General features: G+C 40.1%; 1 protein-coding gene across 1 annotated transcript in view; it reads left to right on the top strand.

Moving 5' to 3' along the window:
• Nucleotides 1–21,194, top strand: part of LOC122808189 (antigen WC1.1-like) — a 997,107-nt gene that overhangs the window by 713,170 nt on the left and 262,743 nt on the right. Inside the window, exon 9 of the mRNA XM_044079157.1 lies at nucleotides 13,591–13,721. Coding sequence (XP_043935092.1) covers nucleotides 13,591–13,721 — 131 coding nt within the window. The remainder of the gene's footprint in view (nucleotides 1–13,590; nucleotides 13,722–21,194) is intronic.

The following is a 21,194-nucleotide window of genomic DNA, read 5'->3' on the forward strand; positions in this document are numbered from 1 at the left end:
AGCTGTGCACAGGCTTTTAGGTTGTCCACTGTACCACATCAACTGTATAATCGGTCAACTGAGGCTATAATTGGACCATGTGTGGACAATGTGCAACAGGGTGTATACACATCCCATGTACTGTGTGGCTACATGTCTCTGGCCATCCCTCATGGCCATGTGTGCACATGTGGTGGCCAATTGTGTGTGATGGGCATCTTCTCCACATGTCTGTGTGGTCCCATATGACATACGCCCATACATGTCAGATATGTCACATTCCACAGGTCTATGCAGACAACGGGTTGTATGTTTGGTATGTGGGGTATAGGTCATGTGATAGTGTGACAATATTGCAGACAGAACACTACATGTCTGGGACATGTCAGGTGGCACATCACAATGTGTGCACCCAATGCAGGGGCATATGATACAATAGTGACACTTGTGGGCTGCCCATATCACAGCTCACTGTGTGGTTCTGTGTGCGTACCACACGTGTTGTTCCAATGCATACTACATATGCCTCCATTGTAGATCACCTCCACCGTTGTATGCACAGCTGACCACACATGTCACAATGACAAGTACTGTGGTTTCAAGTCTGTGTATCATTACGTTTGCATATATTGCACATGGGTGGCGTGTGTGAATGCATGGTGGTGCGACCTGCATATTGTGACTGGAACAAACATCAGGTGTGCAAGTGTTAACTGGCCACATGGCAGATAGATCTACACTGTAACATGCCTGATACTGATGACAGTCTCACCTGCAATGGACCCATGTCTGTGTGGCAAGCCAGAGGTACCTGTATAGGGGTGACACACCAGTATGAACATTATCCATGACTGTATGACAGCCACAGGTTGCACTGCGCATGTGCACACATTCACCTGTGTAATAGCATATAGTATGCACATGTGTGCATGCACAACATAGCATACTGTAGTATGCAGCATGTGTGTCCACATACCTGGCATATGTTGTTACTTTACATTATGTACAGTGACACATGCAACTACATGGGATATAATAGCCATATGTGCATTACTGACTTACCAGGCAACTCCAGGCTCATTGGTTGGGAGGCACCCATCTCCACGATGACAGCTAGTGTTTCTGGATGCTGTTCCCTGGGGTCCCCAGACTGGCCAGTAGCTCCTCGGTGTGTGTGAGTGGGGGCTGGGTTGGTGGCCCACCACCTGTTCCACCTTGTTCCCTGGTGATTGCAGTGGCATGCTGTTTTGCATGTCGTATCAGGTCCGTGCAGTGTCTGCACACCTGCTGGTAGGTGCGGTTATGGCCACCCACATCGTTCACCCTCCTGCGTAGATCCTGCCACAGGTCATCCCGCTGCTGAGCATGCTGTGGCACATGGCTGAACAACAAGTCATAGTTATCATGGAGCTGTGGGATGAGGACATCATCCTCCTTGCGGGTGTATGCTGGGAGGCGTGTACGGGGCATTATCTGTAAAACATAATGATGGTGACAGGTCACAGTTTCAGAGATGTACAGAGATACTGCTGCACATACATTTCTATGACATCTACTGCATCTGCACAGTTATCTTTGCAAAGCACCATGACACTGACGTGTTTGTGTCACACATGTCACACCCATTATGCATTGGATATCATCACCATATATGTGTGTCACCTCATTACAGTGTTCATACTCCATGTAAATGCTGTCTTGCTGTGGGCATGTCTATTTGCCTGCACTTGTGTTCTTACCTATCTGCACATGCCTCGATGTGTCCACGGTACTACTGTTGACCTGGATGCTGTGTATATGTCACATATCAACACATACACAGCCGGAATGGACTTGAGCAGTGACAATGCACACATACACATGGACACCTGTATATGCATGTGTTTTGCCATATACATCTACACAGCACTACACAACTGTTCAACATCTTGACACGGATCGCCTGTATTACACATGTGATAGACATGGGACAATGGATAGTCAGTCGACATTCGCAGGGATGGTCATTAACCATAGCATGTGCGGGCATGGTTTCCATGCTGTTACAGATGGCCATTGTGCCACCACAAGCTGCATCTGTGCCACATTACTGATCCAGTCAGTTGATAGTACATCTACCATGCGGCCATCACACCATGTATGACTGGGATGACATCTGCAGCTTTGATGGACAGGGTTGCATGGTATGGCGGGAGTATGTCACATATATGGCACAGGGATCTGTCCAGCCTGTAGCGATCCTAGTATTAGGACGGTGGCTGACATATGTCATATAGATCAGGATATGGACATGCAGCATGTTCATCATCATGGTGTAGCAAATGTCCTTCTGCAAGGTAGACGGCATGCTGCATAGTGGAGGTGTGGATTGTGAAGGCTGTTATCGCACATCCATGCATAGCCATTACCCCTTACAGGTGGTATGTGATCCAATATTGGTCACCACAGTGCTGTATATGCCTGGCCAGTGATCTCCGTGCTCATGGATGGCACCCTGACATGACATGGGTACCTCAGATGACTACCTAAGGGGCCTGGAGATGTCACCATGTCGGGGGTGCACTGCACAGCTCCATCCCTTACACAGTGTCCATAATGTTGACCACAGCCTAGGTAGCAGTTTATGGGTACAGGGATGTTCACCTAGCAGTGACACTGCTGGCATCATCCATCAGACTGTGCACATATGTCACACACCTCACACACACAGCCCATTTTGTATGTTGTTCACAACACTGACACAGCTAAACTGATAGGTCATGGCCATTCACAGCCTTACATACACAGATGCCTAATATTTGTCTGAGTGGTATGGGCTACAATGAGGGTGGGGTGCAACACATTAACCCTGTTCTACTGTATCTGGCACAGATGTGCTGTGCACATGTCACTCTTGCACCTTTTGTAGTTGTGGGTCTGTCAACAGGCCACTGGTGGAACACACCTGTGACATGCAAAGGTATTTGTAATCAAATATCCATGCTATCTTGTACATCTGTACTGCTAACATCTACAGTGCTAATGGTTCATGGACATGCACACCATACTCCACAGGGTTATAGTGCGGTGCCACCCTAAATGACTGCCATCATCACTTGTGGGTTGATATTATCCAACACCCTGTCTGTATTGTATGGTCATGCTAGGCACTTGTTCAGAACATGTGAGCATGTCATGAGCTAATGATTACTATAGCGCCCATTCCACACCATTTCCCACAGGTACACTGGCTGTCCTACACTTCCCAGCTTGCTTAAGGTACGACAGCTGATGTACACACGTAACGCACATATCCTGTGGGACATGTTTGTATATGCAGGCATGTCCAACTGTCACGTACCAGTGCTACTGCCTGTCTATATGAGGGATATGTCATACATGTGGCAATAGAGCAATTGTCTCATGTACACATTCCATGCTCACTTCCCAACATACGGCACTACAGCCTGTGGGGGATGCACGTCTGCAGCCGTGCTGGGCCCATAGCTCTCAGGTGTACCTCATTATGGGGAACGTACCTCATTTGGGGTTCTAAAAGGTGCATGTTCCTCAAGGTTCCACATTGGAAGGGTCTGTCACACATTCATTGTTGTACATAGTTTACCTGCTAGCCATAGCTAGATAGATGAGAATCATATTAATTCATTGGAATATCTGTTTTATACGTAAGACCAGCTTATTTTAGCCATCATATGCCCTTCCTAGTTGATGCTATTAGTAAGCCAGTTGTAAGTGTTTCACGTTTTGCCCATTTGTCACACTGTATGAGGGCTAATGTTCCTCATTTTGGGGACAGGAGGCTGACAGCTATGGCTGGGGGTAATGCTGTCACCAACCCTGACTGCAACTGACAGTCATTTGGGGATGTGTAACATTCGCAACACACCCCACCCATTACATAGTCTCACATGATCTACACCACTGGCCACACCTATGAGGACAACCTGTGCAGTATGTCTCCATACTCACTGTAGGCACCAGAGGTAGCCCCCATCATGGAAGACATCACCAGCTTATAGCCCACAGACTCATGTGTGCCCACCACATACAGCCAATAGTGTGTTATAACATTCACAACACACCAGTCATAGCTGACTCTGTAGGGTGTCACACTGCAGTTCCACACAGCAGGCTACACAAGGCGTTAGTCACTTACATCTTGCTGTCGGGTAACTGCTTCTGCAACATAACCTATGCACCCATGCCACACCTCACCAGGTATGATATGTCTGTCATTCGCCATGTTAGTGTGACTGCCCTGTGATGCCACTTCACAGACTACGTGTGCAGGGACATGCAATACCTCATCAGTCTTATAGCACTGAGGGTGTGGGCCTAGCCCTGGGGAGCATTTTTCATTCATCTGGACACAATACCACTGTACAGTGACCGACTGTGTCACTGCAACAGTTGCCTATGCTCCTATTGTCATTCCACAGGCATGTGGTATCTGTCCACTATGACTGTCCTGGTCAAACACAATGCTGTGGCACAGATGACTTGCACCTGTCAGCCCTGGGAGTACCGCTCACATGCTAGGCTCTTGCTGCTTCTATACTGCCTGTCCTGCACAGTTTCCAATAACTGTCACCGGCAGGGCGGTAACTGCCATGCGCGACATGGGTCATGTGACACATTGCTTGCATCTTCCCCTGTGACGCACGCAGGCAAGGCACACCTTATAATGCACCACTCCAACATCTCTGCAGTGACTGGGACCTGCCTGTAGGCTCTGCAGAGCACACCTGCAATGACAGGTTATAGAAGGACCATACCTTCCAGGCACATACCTGGACCGGCACACCAACAGCTGAGGGGTTCCCATATCCCACTATGTTTTGCACACATCCTGGCAAGTTGCTTAGCACAATGCATCGGAGGAGCTCCACGTGCAACTAACTGTGTCCGGGACCACTATACACATTGTAACAAGCGACAGAGTCAACATCATACCCCACAGGTAACATACCTTCTATGGTGGTATAGTGGACAGTGGGCCTCAGCTACTACTGATGTGTGACTACATTACCCCACACTTCACTGGGATAGCCACTCATGTACTGACACATCCATGAGAATGGATCCATGGAATTTACTACCTCGGGATATAACACTAATCACATCCCTACCCCTCTTCAAACAACAAATCAAACTGTACTTCCAAAATCACTGGCTTTGCTCATGTAATACTCCTGACTAACTTCTCTCCCCCCTCTCCTGACCTTTTACCTTACCTTGTGCTTTATATCTGACGAAAAAGCAGAAACCAAAACACAAACCAGCGAAAAAGGCTTCAGACCACGAAGAACACCAAGACCCAATGATACCTTAACGCAGATTTATTAAATACACAAAATTACAGCAGCGTTTTCGCTACACACAGAGCTCTGAAGAAGCTACCTTGTGTGTGTAGCGAAAACGCTGTAATTTTGTGCTTTATATCTAGCATATACCTTTCCTCTCCCTTTAAGTCACTCTATGTTCTGACCTATTTTTCTTACCTCTCCCATACCCTCTTGTTAGTCTTTCTTTTGCTCTCATCTCTTGACTTCTATCTCCTCCCTATCTTCTCACATTACTATTTTCCTCCTTCTTCTCCTTCCACTCTTTATTTTAAATTCGTATTGTAGTAGGAGCCTTATGGCATAGCCTGTATGTAATTATTAGTAGCCCTTAAAACTGTCCTATCTCTAGTCAGGACTTTTAATCATGGTGTGCCTTACTTTTTGTGAATAGTTTATTAATTGCAATTTGTATTCGTTTTTTTTTTTTACTATTGTTGTCTTACTTGTATTCTTTTTGTTTATTAAAAGTATGTCTCACTGTTATGTTCTATGTGGAGCTTTTCTCCCCGGGCCTCTACTGAAAATGGAAATATATCCAGCTAGACTAGCCCGGTCAACAAATGTAAAATAAATAATAAAATGAGTCATACCCTCCACTCTGCTGGATCAACACATACACACCACCTCCAAGACCTACATTACCCTTGGCATGAACACTACCACCATGTGACTGGTGTTACACACCTGGGGTTATCCCCTCATTGGTGGATTCCGAACATATGCTAATCTACCGTGTTAGCCACATCCCGGAAACACACCCATCACAGCATACACAGTACATGTGTACTACTACACCTACTACAGACGTCTGCTGACAGTGGTTGTTAACATCATGACACCCGTGCAGATGGACAATGCACATACAAATGCTGACACATACCCCAGTGCACTTAATTAGCATGTACACAACTGCATGGATCATGCTATTCCACACAGAGCCATGATGGTACACACCAGATAACAGACGCCACTCTGGTGGTCATGTTCCACGGACATATGATGTACAACAACAGGTGTAGGCTGTTGAACAGTGGTGTACATTCTCATGTGTGGGGTGGCTCACTGGTCAGCCATGGTGGGGCCACAGGGTCCCTCATCACATACTCCAAGACTAGCTACGTAAACATGACTGCCACACATTCCGGGGTGTACCACCAGGCATTATGGTGGTATGTCAGTATTCGATGGCAACACCCACATCTGCTGTCACATACAACAGTCACTCAGGAACATTGCAGACCCAGGTATTGTTGGCAACATGCTGGAGGATGGATCCAATGCTGACAGTACACCCTCTCACTCACTACAGGGCCACAATCCATACATGAACATTGTGGTGTCCCTGGGGTCACACCTACACAGTACTGACCTACACTCTATGTGTCCTGGGACAGTAGCCCCATGTCAACTTCCAATGTCCCAGGCTGTGATGTCCACCAACCTCCAAATTACATGCCTCACCACTAGGCCACCATATTCAGTAATAGCCTTGTCTCAGAGATTGTAGACCCTGAATGGCACACAGCAGCATTTATCACACTACACACAGGTGGCACCACATTGCATGAGTGGGACTATATTCCTACACACCTGACTGGACTGTTCTGCGTGGCTATGGGGCACATCATCAAGGATGTCATTTTCAGAGACATTGTTGGTCTCCTGTCCTCTGCTGCCACCCGGGTTGGGCTTGTTAAGGCCAGAGCATGGCCCCTACACATGGTGGACTCCTTTCATACAGTTACCAGGGCAGTTGCTAATGGTACAGGAGTCCACACATCCTACATTGTCCTCTCATTGCCTTTCAGCACCATTCCCCATTCTGGTATTGACAACATACACATCCACCTGCACATCGTGCCCTGTGTCTCAGGATGTTATGATATGTGGCTCATGGACAGGACACACAGTGAGGCCAGCATACCATAGTACCTACTACATGTCAGGTACTTTGACATACCACGGTCCTCAGTCATAGGGCCCCTCATGTTAAGTTTATGCTTCCCTGCGGAACAGGCTGGCACAGGGGACTTTCCCTGCCTAGCTTTAGAACCCCTACATACCAAGCACCATGATTGTTCCACCAGCTGATACTGACTCCAACCATACGGATGTCGCTGTGACAGATACATAATATGACTATCATGGCATCAAGCTGCATGACACAATGTGCATGCCCATCACCTTTGCATTATACCATTCACCCACTGACTATCACATGGATGGTGGTCCCCTACATACATATCACATTGTACATGTTTGCAGTACACACATATGTCACACCCACTCCTGTGGTTACCGTATTGCCACTGTGGTGTGGATATCCTCCTACGTGGCCACACCTATCTATACTGGGTGTGTAACTGGTACATAGGCACCCATTGTACCTCTGCACTCAAGACATCTACACACATTCAAGGGTACACCACCCCATTTAGGGTGTACCTTACACAACAGCTACAACTTTACATGCCACAACATTAACACGCCATGACGTTTACTGAGCTCCGACAGTTTCAATATGCGGCTGCACTACGGACACCACATCTGTACACATTTGCATATTACATACTCAGGGGTGACCTCTGCTGATCAGACAGGGCCCATGTCCACAACATTATTGATGGATATACTCCTCATACGCAACATAAGCAGAGGCCACTGTGAGCAACATGCTCATGGATATGTGCACACATGCCACAATGAGTGGGATGTGCTTCTGGGTTACATTCCCAAACCGGACACTCACCATGCTGTGGAACATAAGTCCTCTGTACATCACGCAGGGACACTCAGTAGCACTGTTAATGTGTTAACCCAGGTCACATTCGCACAGGGAAATTGCAACTCCAAATGTGTTGTATATATTGCTAATTGTATGGCCTGTCCATATTATTATATTGGAAAAACTGAGAGATGTTTCAAGAATAGGATTTACAACCATTTGTACAATATTATTAAAAAAGATAAGAATAATGCCCTTTATAGGCACATTGAAATGAAAGGAAACAAACACACATTTAAATTTGCCATTCTCGAACAGGTTAAAATTGGACCAAGAGGGGGCAATATTAAAGCCTTTTTAGGGTATAGGGAGACTAGATGGCAGTTATTCACAGATGCTTTAAATCTCCCTGGACTTAATGATTACATCACTGTTAAGCCCATATTACAGATGCAGATATAGGGAAATTAGTATGGAGCCATTTAGATAGGATGTTGTGCAATTTAACATTTATTTGTATTTTTGCTTAATCCACTGATATATTACTATATATAATAATAAAACTTCTGACTCTGCCACGTAGCAATTGTTAACTTTTTATTTAAAATAAAACAAAAAACAAAAAGGTAAGCGCTTTCGCGTATGCTACCATACGCTTCATCAGACAATTTAATAGTGTTAGTATCAGTGAATTTATAGGAAGGCTTAGCCTATTAACAGTTAAGTTAAATTAATCAATTAAATACAGTAGTAACACATTTAAAGGCATAGAAGACCAAACTAAAACATTGAATGTTTAACAGGGAGGCTGCATTTATAAACATGAATAACTTGAATGCTGAAAGACAGTCAACATAAAACATCGTGTATGTTTTAAAATTTATATAAAAAGTTAAAAACACTTGAGAATATGGTAATATGTATTTTACAATATTGTAATATTGCTCAAAGCTCGACTCAGTAAACGTTGCAGCATAATAAATAAATAAATAAAATGTAAACTCTAAATACGGACATGTCAAAGGTTCTTCAAAAACCATAATAACATTTCTTGGCTGAAGACATATTGGAATTTAGCCATGCCTGATATCTATATGTCTATATAGTAAAAATTCCAGTGTTTAAAGCTATTAAAAGAGCTTGCTGCAACTATAATTTTCTTTTCTATTATTTTAGTATCGCTAAAAGATTATGTAGCGCAGGAGCTTAAACAAATTGCTAAAATGTTTCAAAACTAAAATAAAATATTCAGTTATTCAACATATGTATATATATAAAGCTATTTATTGTAAAAATTCTAAAAACATATATAATTTAAGATATGTTACAAATATGTTAATAAAAATATATGGAATATATATATTAGTATAAGTAATAAATATAGATATAGATATGAATATAAATAATGTGTGAATAATAAATATGTTTAAATTTATATAATACGAATATGAGTATGAGTATAGAATTCAAAGTTAATATTCATTATGAATATCTTTAAAAACACATTTTTATATATGAAGTAATAGAATCCAAGCAAAAGCTGAATAGCTGTAATTGTGTCAATATAAAAACAGGTTAAAAAAATTTTTACTTTGTTGTAAACAAAGTCCAAGTAAAAAATGCATGATAAATCATTTAATGTGAATACTGAAAAGAAGCTATTAAAAGAAAATGTCATCTCGGGATAAATTCATCTTCGATTATTTAGGAAGGATCTAATACTGATATAATTGTTCAGACCTGGCAGATAGTGGCCTCTTAGTCTAAGTATCCATTTAAGTTCATTAAGTTCTAAATGATTTGGATAGTCACCACCTCGTTCTGTTACTTCTACCACTTGCAGTACTCTGAACACAAAGGAGTGCAGTGGATTCAAAATCACATGTTTAGCCAGAGCATTCAGCTCATTTCTCTTCCTTATATCATATTGATGATTATAAATCCGGTTCTTAAGTTTCCTTTTTGTAAGGCCTATATAAAATGCATTGCAGTGTTCACATGTAGCTAGGTAAACTAAACCTGAGGTATTACAATTTGCTCTAAACCTGGGTGTGAAAGTAAAATTGAGTTCTGGATGCATAAAAACTTGGTTTTTGGTGATAAATTTACAATAATTGCAGCTATGACAAGGATAAGTTCCAAACAATACATTACTATTTGGATAGGTGTTCAATAATCTTGGTTTTATGTCACATAGCAAAGACTTTAGGTTCTGGTTACTCCTATAAACTATGTGTGGAGATTGACCAACTATAACTTTGGTAGGTTCATCCAATGTTAAAGTTCTCCAATTATTAACTAGAATTCTTTTTATGCTCATAAAATCATTAGTATATGTGGTGATAAAAGAAACTCTTTCAGTATAGTTGGGTTTATAATTATTATTGTTGAAATTAGAGGGCCGGTAATCTGTTCTAACTTGTTTTTTACTTGATATATTACTATGTTTTGTGTATTAATTAGCACACTAGGAGTAAACTAGCAACCCTAGTCATTGTTTTTATAAGATCAATTTCAGTTTTTATTAGATTAATGTATACATATTAACTAGGACATTCACATTGCTATGTGTATAGTTTTATTTATTAGTTTTATTAATTCATGGTAAAAAATAGTGTGTTAGGACTTTTAATAAGGTTTGCAAACCTTATATGCATTGTATGAATGAATTTTAGTACTCAATAGTTTTATTACTTAATTGGTAATAAAAGATGTTTTATAAATACTGTTTTGGCACCAAAATGGCTTATAAATAGTGCAATTAACTGTTATTTGATATTCTGATGAAGTCCACATCCTTGTGGATGGAAGTGCTTAATCTTGTGTTGGTGAATTAAAGAATTTAGTAAAAGGCTGCTGCTTTGAAGGGTGCATTTTTTCAGTGAATCCTTTACAGTCTGGGCGTGTTATTCATTTTATTTTGAACTTACTTGGTTGTTTGCATGCTCAGTGTGTGAAATAATTTACAAATGCATTAGAGCATATACAAGAAAATAATTTCCCTTCTGCCCATGGAAAATCTCCAATCTTAAAAAGATGAAGATAAGGGAGGCAGCCTGGGAAAAGTGTAAGCAGGACCCTAACAAACAACAAGCACATCAGACATATCTGGAAAAGTGGAAATTAATCAGAGTAGTTGCTAACTCTGTCAATGCCTCTTATATCAGAAGGAAGCAGGAATGCATTGTTTGCTCTCCAAGACATTTCTGGAAAACCATTAAGCAACTAACAGGACAAATAATCTCAACTTATAAACTGCAGCTCATTTGCAATAATGCTACAGGTGACAAGTTTACACAAAACTACAGAAACTTCTTCCTAAATACTATCCACAGTTTAGTAAAGGCACTCCCTACTCAACAAATAATAGCACAAACAATCTTTCTGAACAATATGTCTTTACTGGCTACTACTCAACCTTTTATTTCAAAGGAATAATAGTTAAAGAAACAAAGGAGCAACTTTCAAACCTAGAATCATCAATTTCATGCACTACTTTGTATGACTGCTCCATCTGTAACTAGGACTATGATTCATACATGTAAGCCTTCCCTCACTAACACTATAGTTTCCACACTGTTTAAACATACTCTACTACAAATGTATCATCCAAAAAAAAAAATACAAAGGTTACAGATCAATATCAGTCCTATGCCCAAGAACAAAGATCACTGAAAAAGTCTTATACAAACAACATTTCTGGAATATAAACAAACATGGTCTCTTGTGTGATTAAAAGCATTGGTTCTGTAAGCAGTTGCTATAATAAGAGCACCACACAATGCCACAAGCAAAATGTACAGTAATACAAATGATGGTCTTCTCACTACTTGGGTTTTATTGATACGATGGAGGAATTTGAAACAGTCAATCATTCCCTCCTACACAGAAGGATTGCAATCTTAACTTTAGGTCCAGCACCATACAGTTGTTAAACACTCTCTAGAAGTAGGACGTGCACAAATAATACTCTGTCAGCTATAGATGCACTTAACATTGGGGTCACCCAGGGTTCTCTCTTAGAGACACTACTCTTCATTATTTACTAATGACTTAAGATAGGATCTGTCACATCTTAACCTGATAATGTACACAGGTGATAATGTACACAGATGATATCTTATTTTTAACATCAAAGAAAACTAATATAGATCTATACCAAATCTACCCAACCAAACTACTATAAACTCTGCACCTGGATATTAAACAGCAGTCTAATAAATGCCACCCCAAAAAATCAGGCTTAAAGTTATTTACCACATCACAAAAGGTTAAAAACGTAACCCTGTCACAATAACAAATAGCTCAAACATCCCAGTTCTAGTGGTATAACAACAAAGGTGTTTTAGTAATCATTTGGAGCCCTCCATGTCATTCACGTTCACTTATTTATTTATTGGTCTAGATTCAAGAATGTCTACATTTGGTGTAGCTGTCATGTGTGTGTTGCTGCACAGTGCTCACAAGATAGCTCTCTATTTTATACTCATAAAATGATAATTGAGTATGCAAATGAAAGTCTAACTTGCCAAATGATGCTCGTGTTAACAAATCCAAGATGGATTAGCTCTTCAGGAAGTTATAAAGCAATTGTGTAGACTCAGGGCAGCCCTTTGCCTTAAACTTCAAAACCTTTTGGAATACAGGCAAAATTACACACAGATAAAACATGTTAGTATTTGTTGCTGCTCTCTTTCATGTGTATGTGCAAGAAGCTCAAATTCCAGCTGCTCCAGATGACTCCATTTGACTTACCTTGGACTGCATGGCATAAAGATTGTACAGTGATACAGGGAAACACAACAGGAAATATACAATCTCTGTTACCCCCATCTCAGAACCAGATGGAGGCATGAAGAACCCATCCCAGTGGAAACAAAGGCATTTGTAACATTACATATTCTAGCTACTGTTACTTTCCTAAGACCCATGGGGTCTATGCATCGGTTTATAAAAGCAGCACTACAACATGCAAAGGATCATATCAGTTTTCCATGCTCCCCAGAGGAGAAGCAACAACCATTCAGGACTGTTATGCAATAGCACACTTAACAGATGTTTTGGGGGCCATAGATTGCACATGCATAGAAATGAAAACCCAACCCGGTGAACAGGGAAAATGTAGATTAACAGGAAGAGATAAAACTCTATAAACAGTCAGCTTGTCTGTAGTTACCAAGGGATCATAAGCAATGTCTGTGTAGGCAACACAGGCAGTTTTCATAACTCATGCATATGGCACACATATCAGCTGTACACAAGGTTGTCTGGGGGTGACTTTTCACAAGGACATCTAGTGGGGAATGCATGTTATGCACTAGAGTCTTAGCTCATGACACTCATAAGAAGCCCACATAACCCCACTAAGCAAGGATACAGTGATGTCCATGCTCAGACTGGAAATATCACAGAATGTGTATTTAGCATGCTGAAACCAAGGTTCTGGTTTCAAGACACATGAGAAGGTACCCTGCAGTACAGCACAGACACCTCTGCCCAAATACTTACAGACTGTACCTTGTTGCATAATATAATTTTCAGGAAACTACTTCAGCAAGGACAGCAAAGGACAGAACCACAGTTTCAAGGACCACAAGCATGGCCAGCAGCTGCAGCAGATACAGATGAAGAGTCTGGCGGAGAACCACCAGCTGAAGATGGTGCTGGCAGATGTATGCATGCACAATATGTTCTGGCTGTGGCTAAGAGGCAAAGATTAGCTCACACACGTACTACCTAGGTCAAAGCCTAAGATCTCAAGCACATACAAATATGAAAACTGAGGGCCTGTCAAACTCCACAACCTTTATTTAACCATGTAATAGCCATTGACTGAAAGCAGCAGACAGAGATAGCCACCAAGGACACAACTTATACCAGCAGTAATGACCATGTAAGCGTGCAACATGTAATAAGATATATTTAATAAATTTAAGTTATATAACTGATCACATTCACATGAAAATGCCCCTAAGCAAAACAAGTTTCAGGTGTACAGTAATGTCAGGAATAACTTATATTACTGTACATCATGCCTGCCAGTTGACCACTGTGTATAAATCAGTGAACAGATCAATGATACCATTATTTATACAGGCATAACCATAACCAAGAATGAAATGCCTACTGCATTGACTGCACTACTTACAATAGTAACTGAAATAAGCAACCATTCAGAACAATAAATCACAACATTTCTTCTGCAAGAAGAAATTCATAAATACAAGATTATAAGTAAGAATTAGCTATACATTCTGTGGATCAGAAATATATGTGACCTTAAGTAACAGAGAAATGTATAAAGGGCAGCACACACACATCATCATTTGCACATGGGGTGGTGCAAGGCTGATACCAAAGAAGTGAGTGTGTATGAGTAAAAAACACATGTTTTTATTAAAGTATAACAGTTGTTAGGTCCAGTGAGAAGAGATGTAGAGCATCCAACAGTACTGTTTAGATAGTTTGTATGTTGGTGAAGTGGTATGGGCATTATTTTTTTAATGTGTGTTTGTGTGTGGTGTGTGTGTGTGTGTGTGTGTGTGTGTGTGTGTGTGTGTGTGTGTGTGTGTGTGTGTGTGTGTTTGTGTCTTCATGAACACAGTCTAGCACTTTGTCCTGGCATCTTAAATAGGTGTGAGCTGTGCAGATTAGAGTAGTCAGTTCAGCGTTGATATGCCCTGGTTAGAAGTCAGGGTGTTACCTGAATGTGAGCAATGTCTGCTGTATTAGCTCCAATCACAACCACATCCAGGACCATGACCCTGTAGCCTTCCATGTCTGGGTATGGACCCTGCAATCACAGATGGCATAGTGGAAGTAGCTCCACTATAGGAGGGAGATCTGATATGGCCAGGTCAGCTAATGATAGGCAATATAGTGGCTGTACTGCCACATGGATGCTGACCATCCCCTATCAGACATTTCATCACAGGCACTGTTCTATCCATTGTGTCATTTATCCTGTCCTAAGACTCATCCACATGTTTCAAACAGTCACATATCTCAGAAACGCATGGCATTTAGTACTCACACTATCTAGTCCAAGGCCTGGTGGCACATGCCTATGCATCCAGCATGGCACTATACATATGTATGGTAGGAGCTAATAGCACACCAGCATCTGGAGGAGTGTGGACAGCAGGCATCCTTTGAGCATCTGTAGCAACCCTCCTATATGGCACCTCACCCTCACGATGGCTATGGGCAGAATCAACAACCTCTATACTACCCTGATCAACTGAGTCACCCTAAACCTGTCCTATATCTGACGGCTCAGTGGCATTGGTATGCGTAGGCATACTGGCTGTGAATGAAATATGGACAGGGGATGTGGGAGCCACAACCTCAGTGTCAGAGTGAATATCTATACCCCAAAACTGTGCTCTTTTTCACCACCATCATCATCAGAGGCTACCAATACTTTGACATCAGGTAGTATGAGTACTTCCCTGTCACTGTCAGGTTCACCTATGATAAAAAAGAATAAACACAAGAAATAAATAAAAAAAAATGATCAAACATTTGTTCTACAAAAGGTATGTTAATAACACGTTATAGCAATACAGATATTGCTTTCACTTAGATCTAAATCTACCTTAACAACAGTGATAATAAAAAAGGTGTGCTTACCAAATGCACATGCTCTTACAGACTGCAAGACAGATGTATATACACGTAAGAAAGGAGATGAAATAAGGCTAACAAAGATCACAATGCAAATGACACAAAAAACAGAGAACAATCCACTGTACCTCTGCAGATAAATAAACTATGTTTTTAACCAGCATTTCTCACTGTCTCTAAATATACAAGATGTAAACTATATGGATATAAAGATATCTAGGATGTCAGTTAATGAATCCTGGAGGTTGTTCTTGATATTCTTGGCCTGTTGTTGACATCTGCACCAACATCAATGATTTTAATGAACCCTTGGCTGAGCTATCTGGATCTCTGAAAGTGGACAGTAACTCCTTCAGCTAGTAGTAGTTCAATAGCAGGGCCTCACAAATACTGTGTTCTAGGCAACTGCAACCAGCCATACAATATGCAGATGTAATCATATCACTTTCCCTGTGTCTTATTTGTGAGTGCCTTCCCCATGCCCTCTAAAAAATTGATGATTATCACCACCTGTTGCCAGATCCTGTCTCAGGTTGACTTTTCAACTCTGGCTCTATGTCTAGTAGAAAAGTGCCATGGCACTGGAATGCCTGAATAATTACCTTAATCTCTGCATCACTGTATGGCTACTTGCATGTTACAGATTTTTTGGGTGCCATAGCAGTGTATGACATGAAACAAAAAAATCAACACAAACAAAACATTATAGCACAAACATGATTGTTGTAAACTCAAATATGTATAAATGTATGCATCCATCACAGACAACAGTTTAAAAGGTAATTTTCCCTATGAGTAGACACAAGTTAAGACAGACTCCCAAAAAGCATAAAATTAACAATTTGTTTAGAGTTCTATAATGAGGTTAACAGCTGTCTAATTGTGAAATACATTGCAGCATTACTGATAATAATTCACAAAGTACAATTACAAACAGAGGGCACTTTTTCAGTGGGATCTTCACTGGTATGGAGGGCAGGCAGGTAGATATCCCAAGCCTAACACCATTTTTGGGCTACACATGTAAAACCCCTGACCTTGCTAAGAATTAATACTACTCACTTCTGCATTAATTGATCATATTTCCAGAAAAAAACATATCTACACTATAGTGTCCTGTATTATTTTTTACAAAAATGTGTAATGCGGAGAAATAACTGCATACATGGGCTATGCCAGCAATAAATTAGAGAAAAGGAATGGAGACAGATGAACCATGTATTGGTCATTGCAATATATAATTAATGATAAACTAAAAATTATTTTGTAAAAAAACAGTAATATACATTTGCAAGAAATCATTTTAAAAAGTAAAGTCACTTCAAAGTAAATTGCAGTATCAAGCTCTCTCTATCCAATCTCCCCTGCTATAATACAAGTTTCTCAGCTGCACAGTTACCTTTATATAGTGTATATTCAGCCCTTTCAACATTGTGAATATGCAAATGAGGTATTATCTCATTACTATTCCCAAATACCTCACTCTGCCCTAAGTGCAGGGAAGGTAAACATGATAGAAACGATCTGTAATATTACATATACACACCTTAGCATTGCAAGGGCAAGCACTGAGAAGTGTTTCCTGCTAATGACTTGAAGTCAGAATGATTAGTCTGACTACAGCAACAATTAGTATTTCACATTTTTTTCTCTTTGGTATGGGAGTGTCAGGGAGAACAGACTTACCAAACAATGTGGGAGTACATTGAATGACTTAGGAACGCAACATTCCTAGCATCTATATGAATTTTATAAGACCATACTTTTCTTCCTCTCAGTAAAAATTGTTCTGCAATTTTAATGAAGTATATTACTCACTGAAAGAGATAAAGAGAAATAGACATAAGATTGCATTCCTGACAGAAAAGCACAGTGAAGAGAAGGATCCTCACAAAGAAAAATGATGAAAAGAGCTGCAGTGCTGCAAATATTTGTTTAATATTGTGTGAGGAAATATTAGCTTACTGTTGTCAATATCCCCTTCATCTACACATGTACTGGCAAATGACAGCTTTCTGAACTTGTTTCTGTTGCACCTATAATGTAAATTGCTACAATGGCACATATATATGTAATTGACATTTTCTGATTCCTATCATATTCCTATGTCTGTGGCAAGTAGGGCTAATAATCTCAAGTGTGTATTGTTAGTGCCCTTGTTTGAGGGTTCATATCCAGAAAGGTTGCCGTCTGTATGAACTTACTGATATTTTAAGAGCACATATTCACTTTGCAAGGGATAAAAGTTAAGGAAACAGCCCAATAGTACATTTTAACTACTTATTTCAGAATGCTTCCTTTTAAAAAATATTTATCCTTTGTACATTTGTTTCAGAATGTTTTATTTTTTAAAAAAAACTTCATCCTCTGTGTACTGTTTGGCATAGCATACTCTGGACTGGCAATTGTGCCTAGCAGTAAACAAGAGTTCAGTCTAAAAGGTAAAAACTGACAAATTAATTTGGAATACCATCAGTAGCACAGTTTAGACTGATGCAGATGTGCTTTCATCAGCACTCTACATACGACTTAGTGAAGAAATTAAACCTATCACCTAAATATCAATGTGTTAACACAAGGTGAAACTGCAGAGAACTTAAAGAAAGAGAACATGTGCTGCAGGGTTCAAATCTAGCTTTCACATATTTTTTTCAAACTGGATATAGAATACATACTGACACACAATATGAAATAAATAAGCTAAAGTGTGTAAAATATTAAACATCTTACCCGTAGTCCATGTGAATTGGTATTGCAAATTTGGTGTTTCTGTACAGTCATCTCTTCTCATTATTAATAAAAATAGATGGTATGCATGTTGTAACAAACATCATTTTATAAAGTATGATAACACAAAAGCATTAATGTGAGTAATGTGGACATATGTGTCATATATGCCAGAGAAAATATCCACATCTCACAGTTTTTCATCATGACTGTGATGACATGTGAAGATTGGGTGAAGATAGATGAAGGCTACCAGCCTAGGCAGATAGAATTTTGCAGATAATTCTATCATTTGTAAATATGAATGTAACTACAGACTTGGTGCCTTCAATGTAAAAAATAGTGTTACATGTGGAACTGCAAAGAAATGTAACAACAGTACACTCTACTGGCCAAGTGAAGCAAGTTGTGACCCTTTGATGTAGACAGTGGTGCCGAAGAGTCTAGATGAAGGAATTCTTGCTATTGTTTTAAGGCCAGATTTAATGGCCAGAATTTGCATGCATAAATATCCTTAATGGCTTTGCTTCCTGATCTGGTGTGAGCTTACTAAAGAATGCAAATGTAGTTTCTGCTAGCCTGGGAACCCAGGGAAGTGTGAGGAATGATGTAATGGGAACCCAGGAAAGTGTGAAGACTGATGCAATGTGAATCTGGAGTGGATCTCAATTTAAACAGAGAGAATCAGAGAGCATTAAGCATTTTTGTCTTGACCATCCACCTCAGCACTGCCTTTGCTCTATATGTAAGTTTATCAGTTTATCTTAGACTTGTGTTTTCTCTTAGAAATAGCTAAAAACTAGAAAGATTAGATTAAGTGTTTTTCTGTGATGTCAGAACTGTACTACTGAATTATTTTAGGTATTTCTCTGTGATCTCTGAACTCTTCACTAGCACTGTGTAGCAAAAAGTATTGTCTTGTGTTTTTAGTATTTATTATTAAATATTTTTAAACCCTTTCAACTGTGGCTGTTTTGTGTAGAGATAAGTTAAGCTCTAGAGTACATTGCAGGTGTATAGCGGAACCGTACCAAGCCACTCTAATAAGCCTTAACTGATTAGTCATACTACCAATTGGATAATAATATTGCACAGTAATAATTGGATACCCTTTTAAGGGCCTTTGAGTAGCAGATAATTATTAGCTGGGTGGTGGGAGTAATTTCTACTGTATAGTCTGGGTAAAAGGGAGCACAGCTGGAAAACCTGTGCCAGCCTTTCCCAGGAGTGTCTGTGTGGTTATATAAACTCTTATCTCAATGTGTGTGTGTGTGTGTGTGTGTGTGTGTGTGTGTGTGTGTGTGTGTGTGTGTGTCTGTGTGTGTGTGTGTGTCAGCTACTTGGCAGGGACACGAAGCACTGGTTGGACAGAGAGGGTGCTGGAGGTTTTAGCTTGCCCAGCTAGGCTGAGATCTGGACACTATAGGTATGCCAGTAGGGACTCTTATTGGGGTCTTGGAGAGCAAGGGAGCAACCAGCCCCAGACTGACTGTGATCTCTGTGTACTCTTAAGGGAAATTGTACTTTATTGTGTGTATTTGTTATTCTTTCCTCCTATATGAGACGCCCCTCACTGGTGTTAGTGGTGAGGACTGAGGCTTCTTGATTGCTGGGCTGGTGCACATGCATCACAATGACAATAATACATGTTAGTGTAAACATTTATGCCATGACAAACTGCATATACTGTGCCAAGCATGACCTGCTGTCATTCTCTTTGTGTCTCTTTTGTGGACAATTGCCAATACATGAAATCTTGATGGTTTCTAAAGTAAATGCTACTTATGTTGCAAGCAGATGTGAAAAGAATGAATATGTTATGTTAATTCTATAAGTGTTGTGCTCCTTGCTACATACATCTTTTAATTGTGCTATTTTACAATATAACTTATGTATTTTTTATTTGCGTGCTAGACAGCAGAACACAAACAAGGTTCTTGACTAAAAGAAAAAAGAGAAAAATTTAATTTCAGTAACTTTTTTTTACTGCAAACTAGCCTTGAATTAATCCATAGCCATCAGTACCCTGGACTGAGTGTAGAAATTCCACCTGCTATCTAACTTTCTCTGTGGCACAAGGTATGAGTGCAATGATCTTAAAGTAAGAGCACAGGTGATGTATGATTTGAGTTCTATTTGCAGATATTTTACTGAGGGTGGTCAGAATTAATATTGACACACATTTTGTTATGTGAATGTGTTTCTGGAAAATCAGCTATTGCCCATAGTAACACTAGCATGTGATATGCATGAGCCCAAATTTGAAGCATTCTACATTGTGATAAAAGAAAAGTATTAGCATGCTGAAAAATGTATTAGATATGATGAAGTAATTCAAAATATTTTCCAATTATTAATCCTGATAGGCACACTAATTTAACTGGAAATTATGTCACTATTAGTTGTATCTGCTATGTAAATAACAATGTTATAGCACTTTCTGTCTGTCCCCTTTGCCATTTGTTGGCATTACTTACAGTGCTGATAAGGTGTCAGAACTATTAAAGTTCTGATATGTCAAGGACATGTGAGAAGGAAGAATGTGTCATTGTAATGCTGTATTTGCTCTGGTCATAGCTAGGTATATTCTTTCACTGATTTACTTCAGTTGTCTTTATATGTTTTTATGCATTCATTTATTGATATTGTTTTCAGTTTGCCTTTTGCACTGTTAAAATATGTACAAATATGTTTCACAGCTGAAGAAAAAAGTGAACATTTTAGTTTAAGAAGCCTTCTGAAGTGCAAACTATTCTGGTGTTGATGCAGGGACATCAGCACTCTGAATAGTA

The sequence above is a fragment of the Protopterus annectens genome, chromosome 8.part0 (genome assembly GCF_019279795.1).
Source record: "Protopterus annectens isolate FY-2018-M chromosome 8.part0, PAN1.0, whole genome shotgun sequence".
NCBI lineage: Eukaryota > Metazoa > Chordata > Ceratodontiformes > Protopteridae > Protopterus > Protopterus annectens.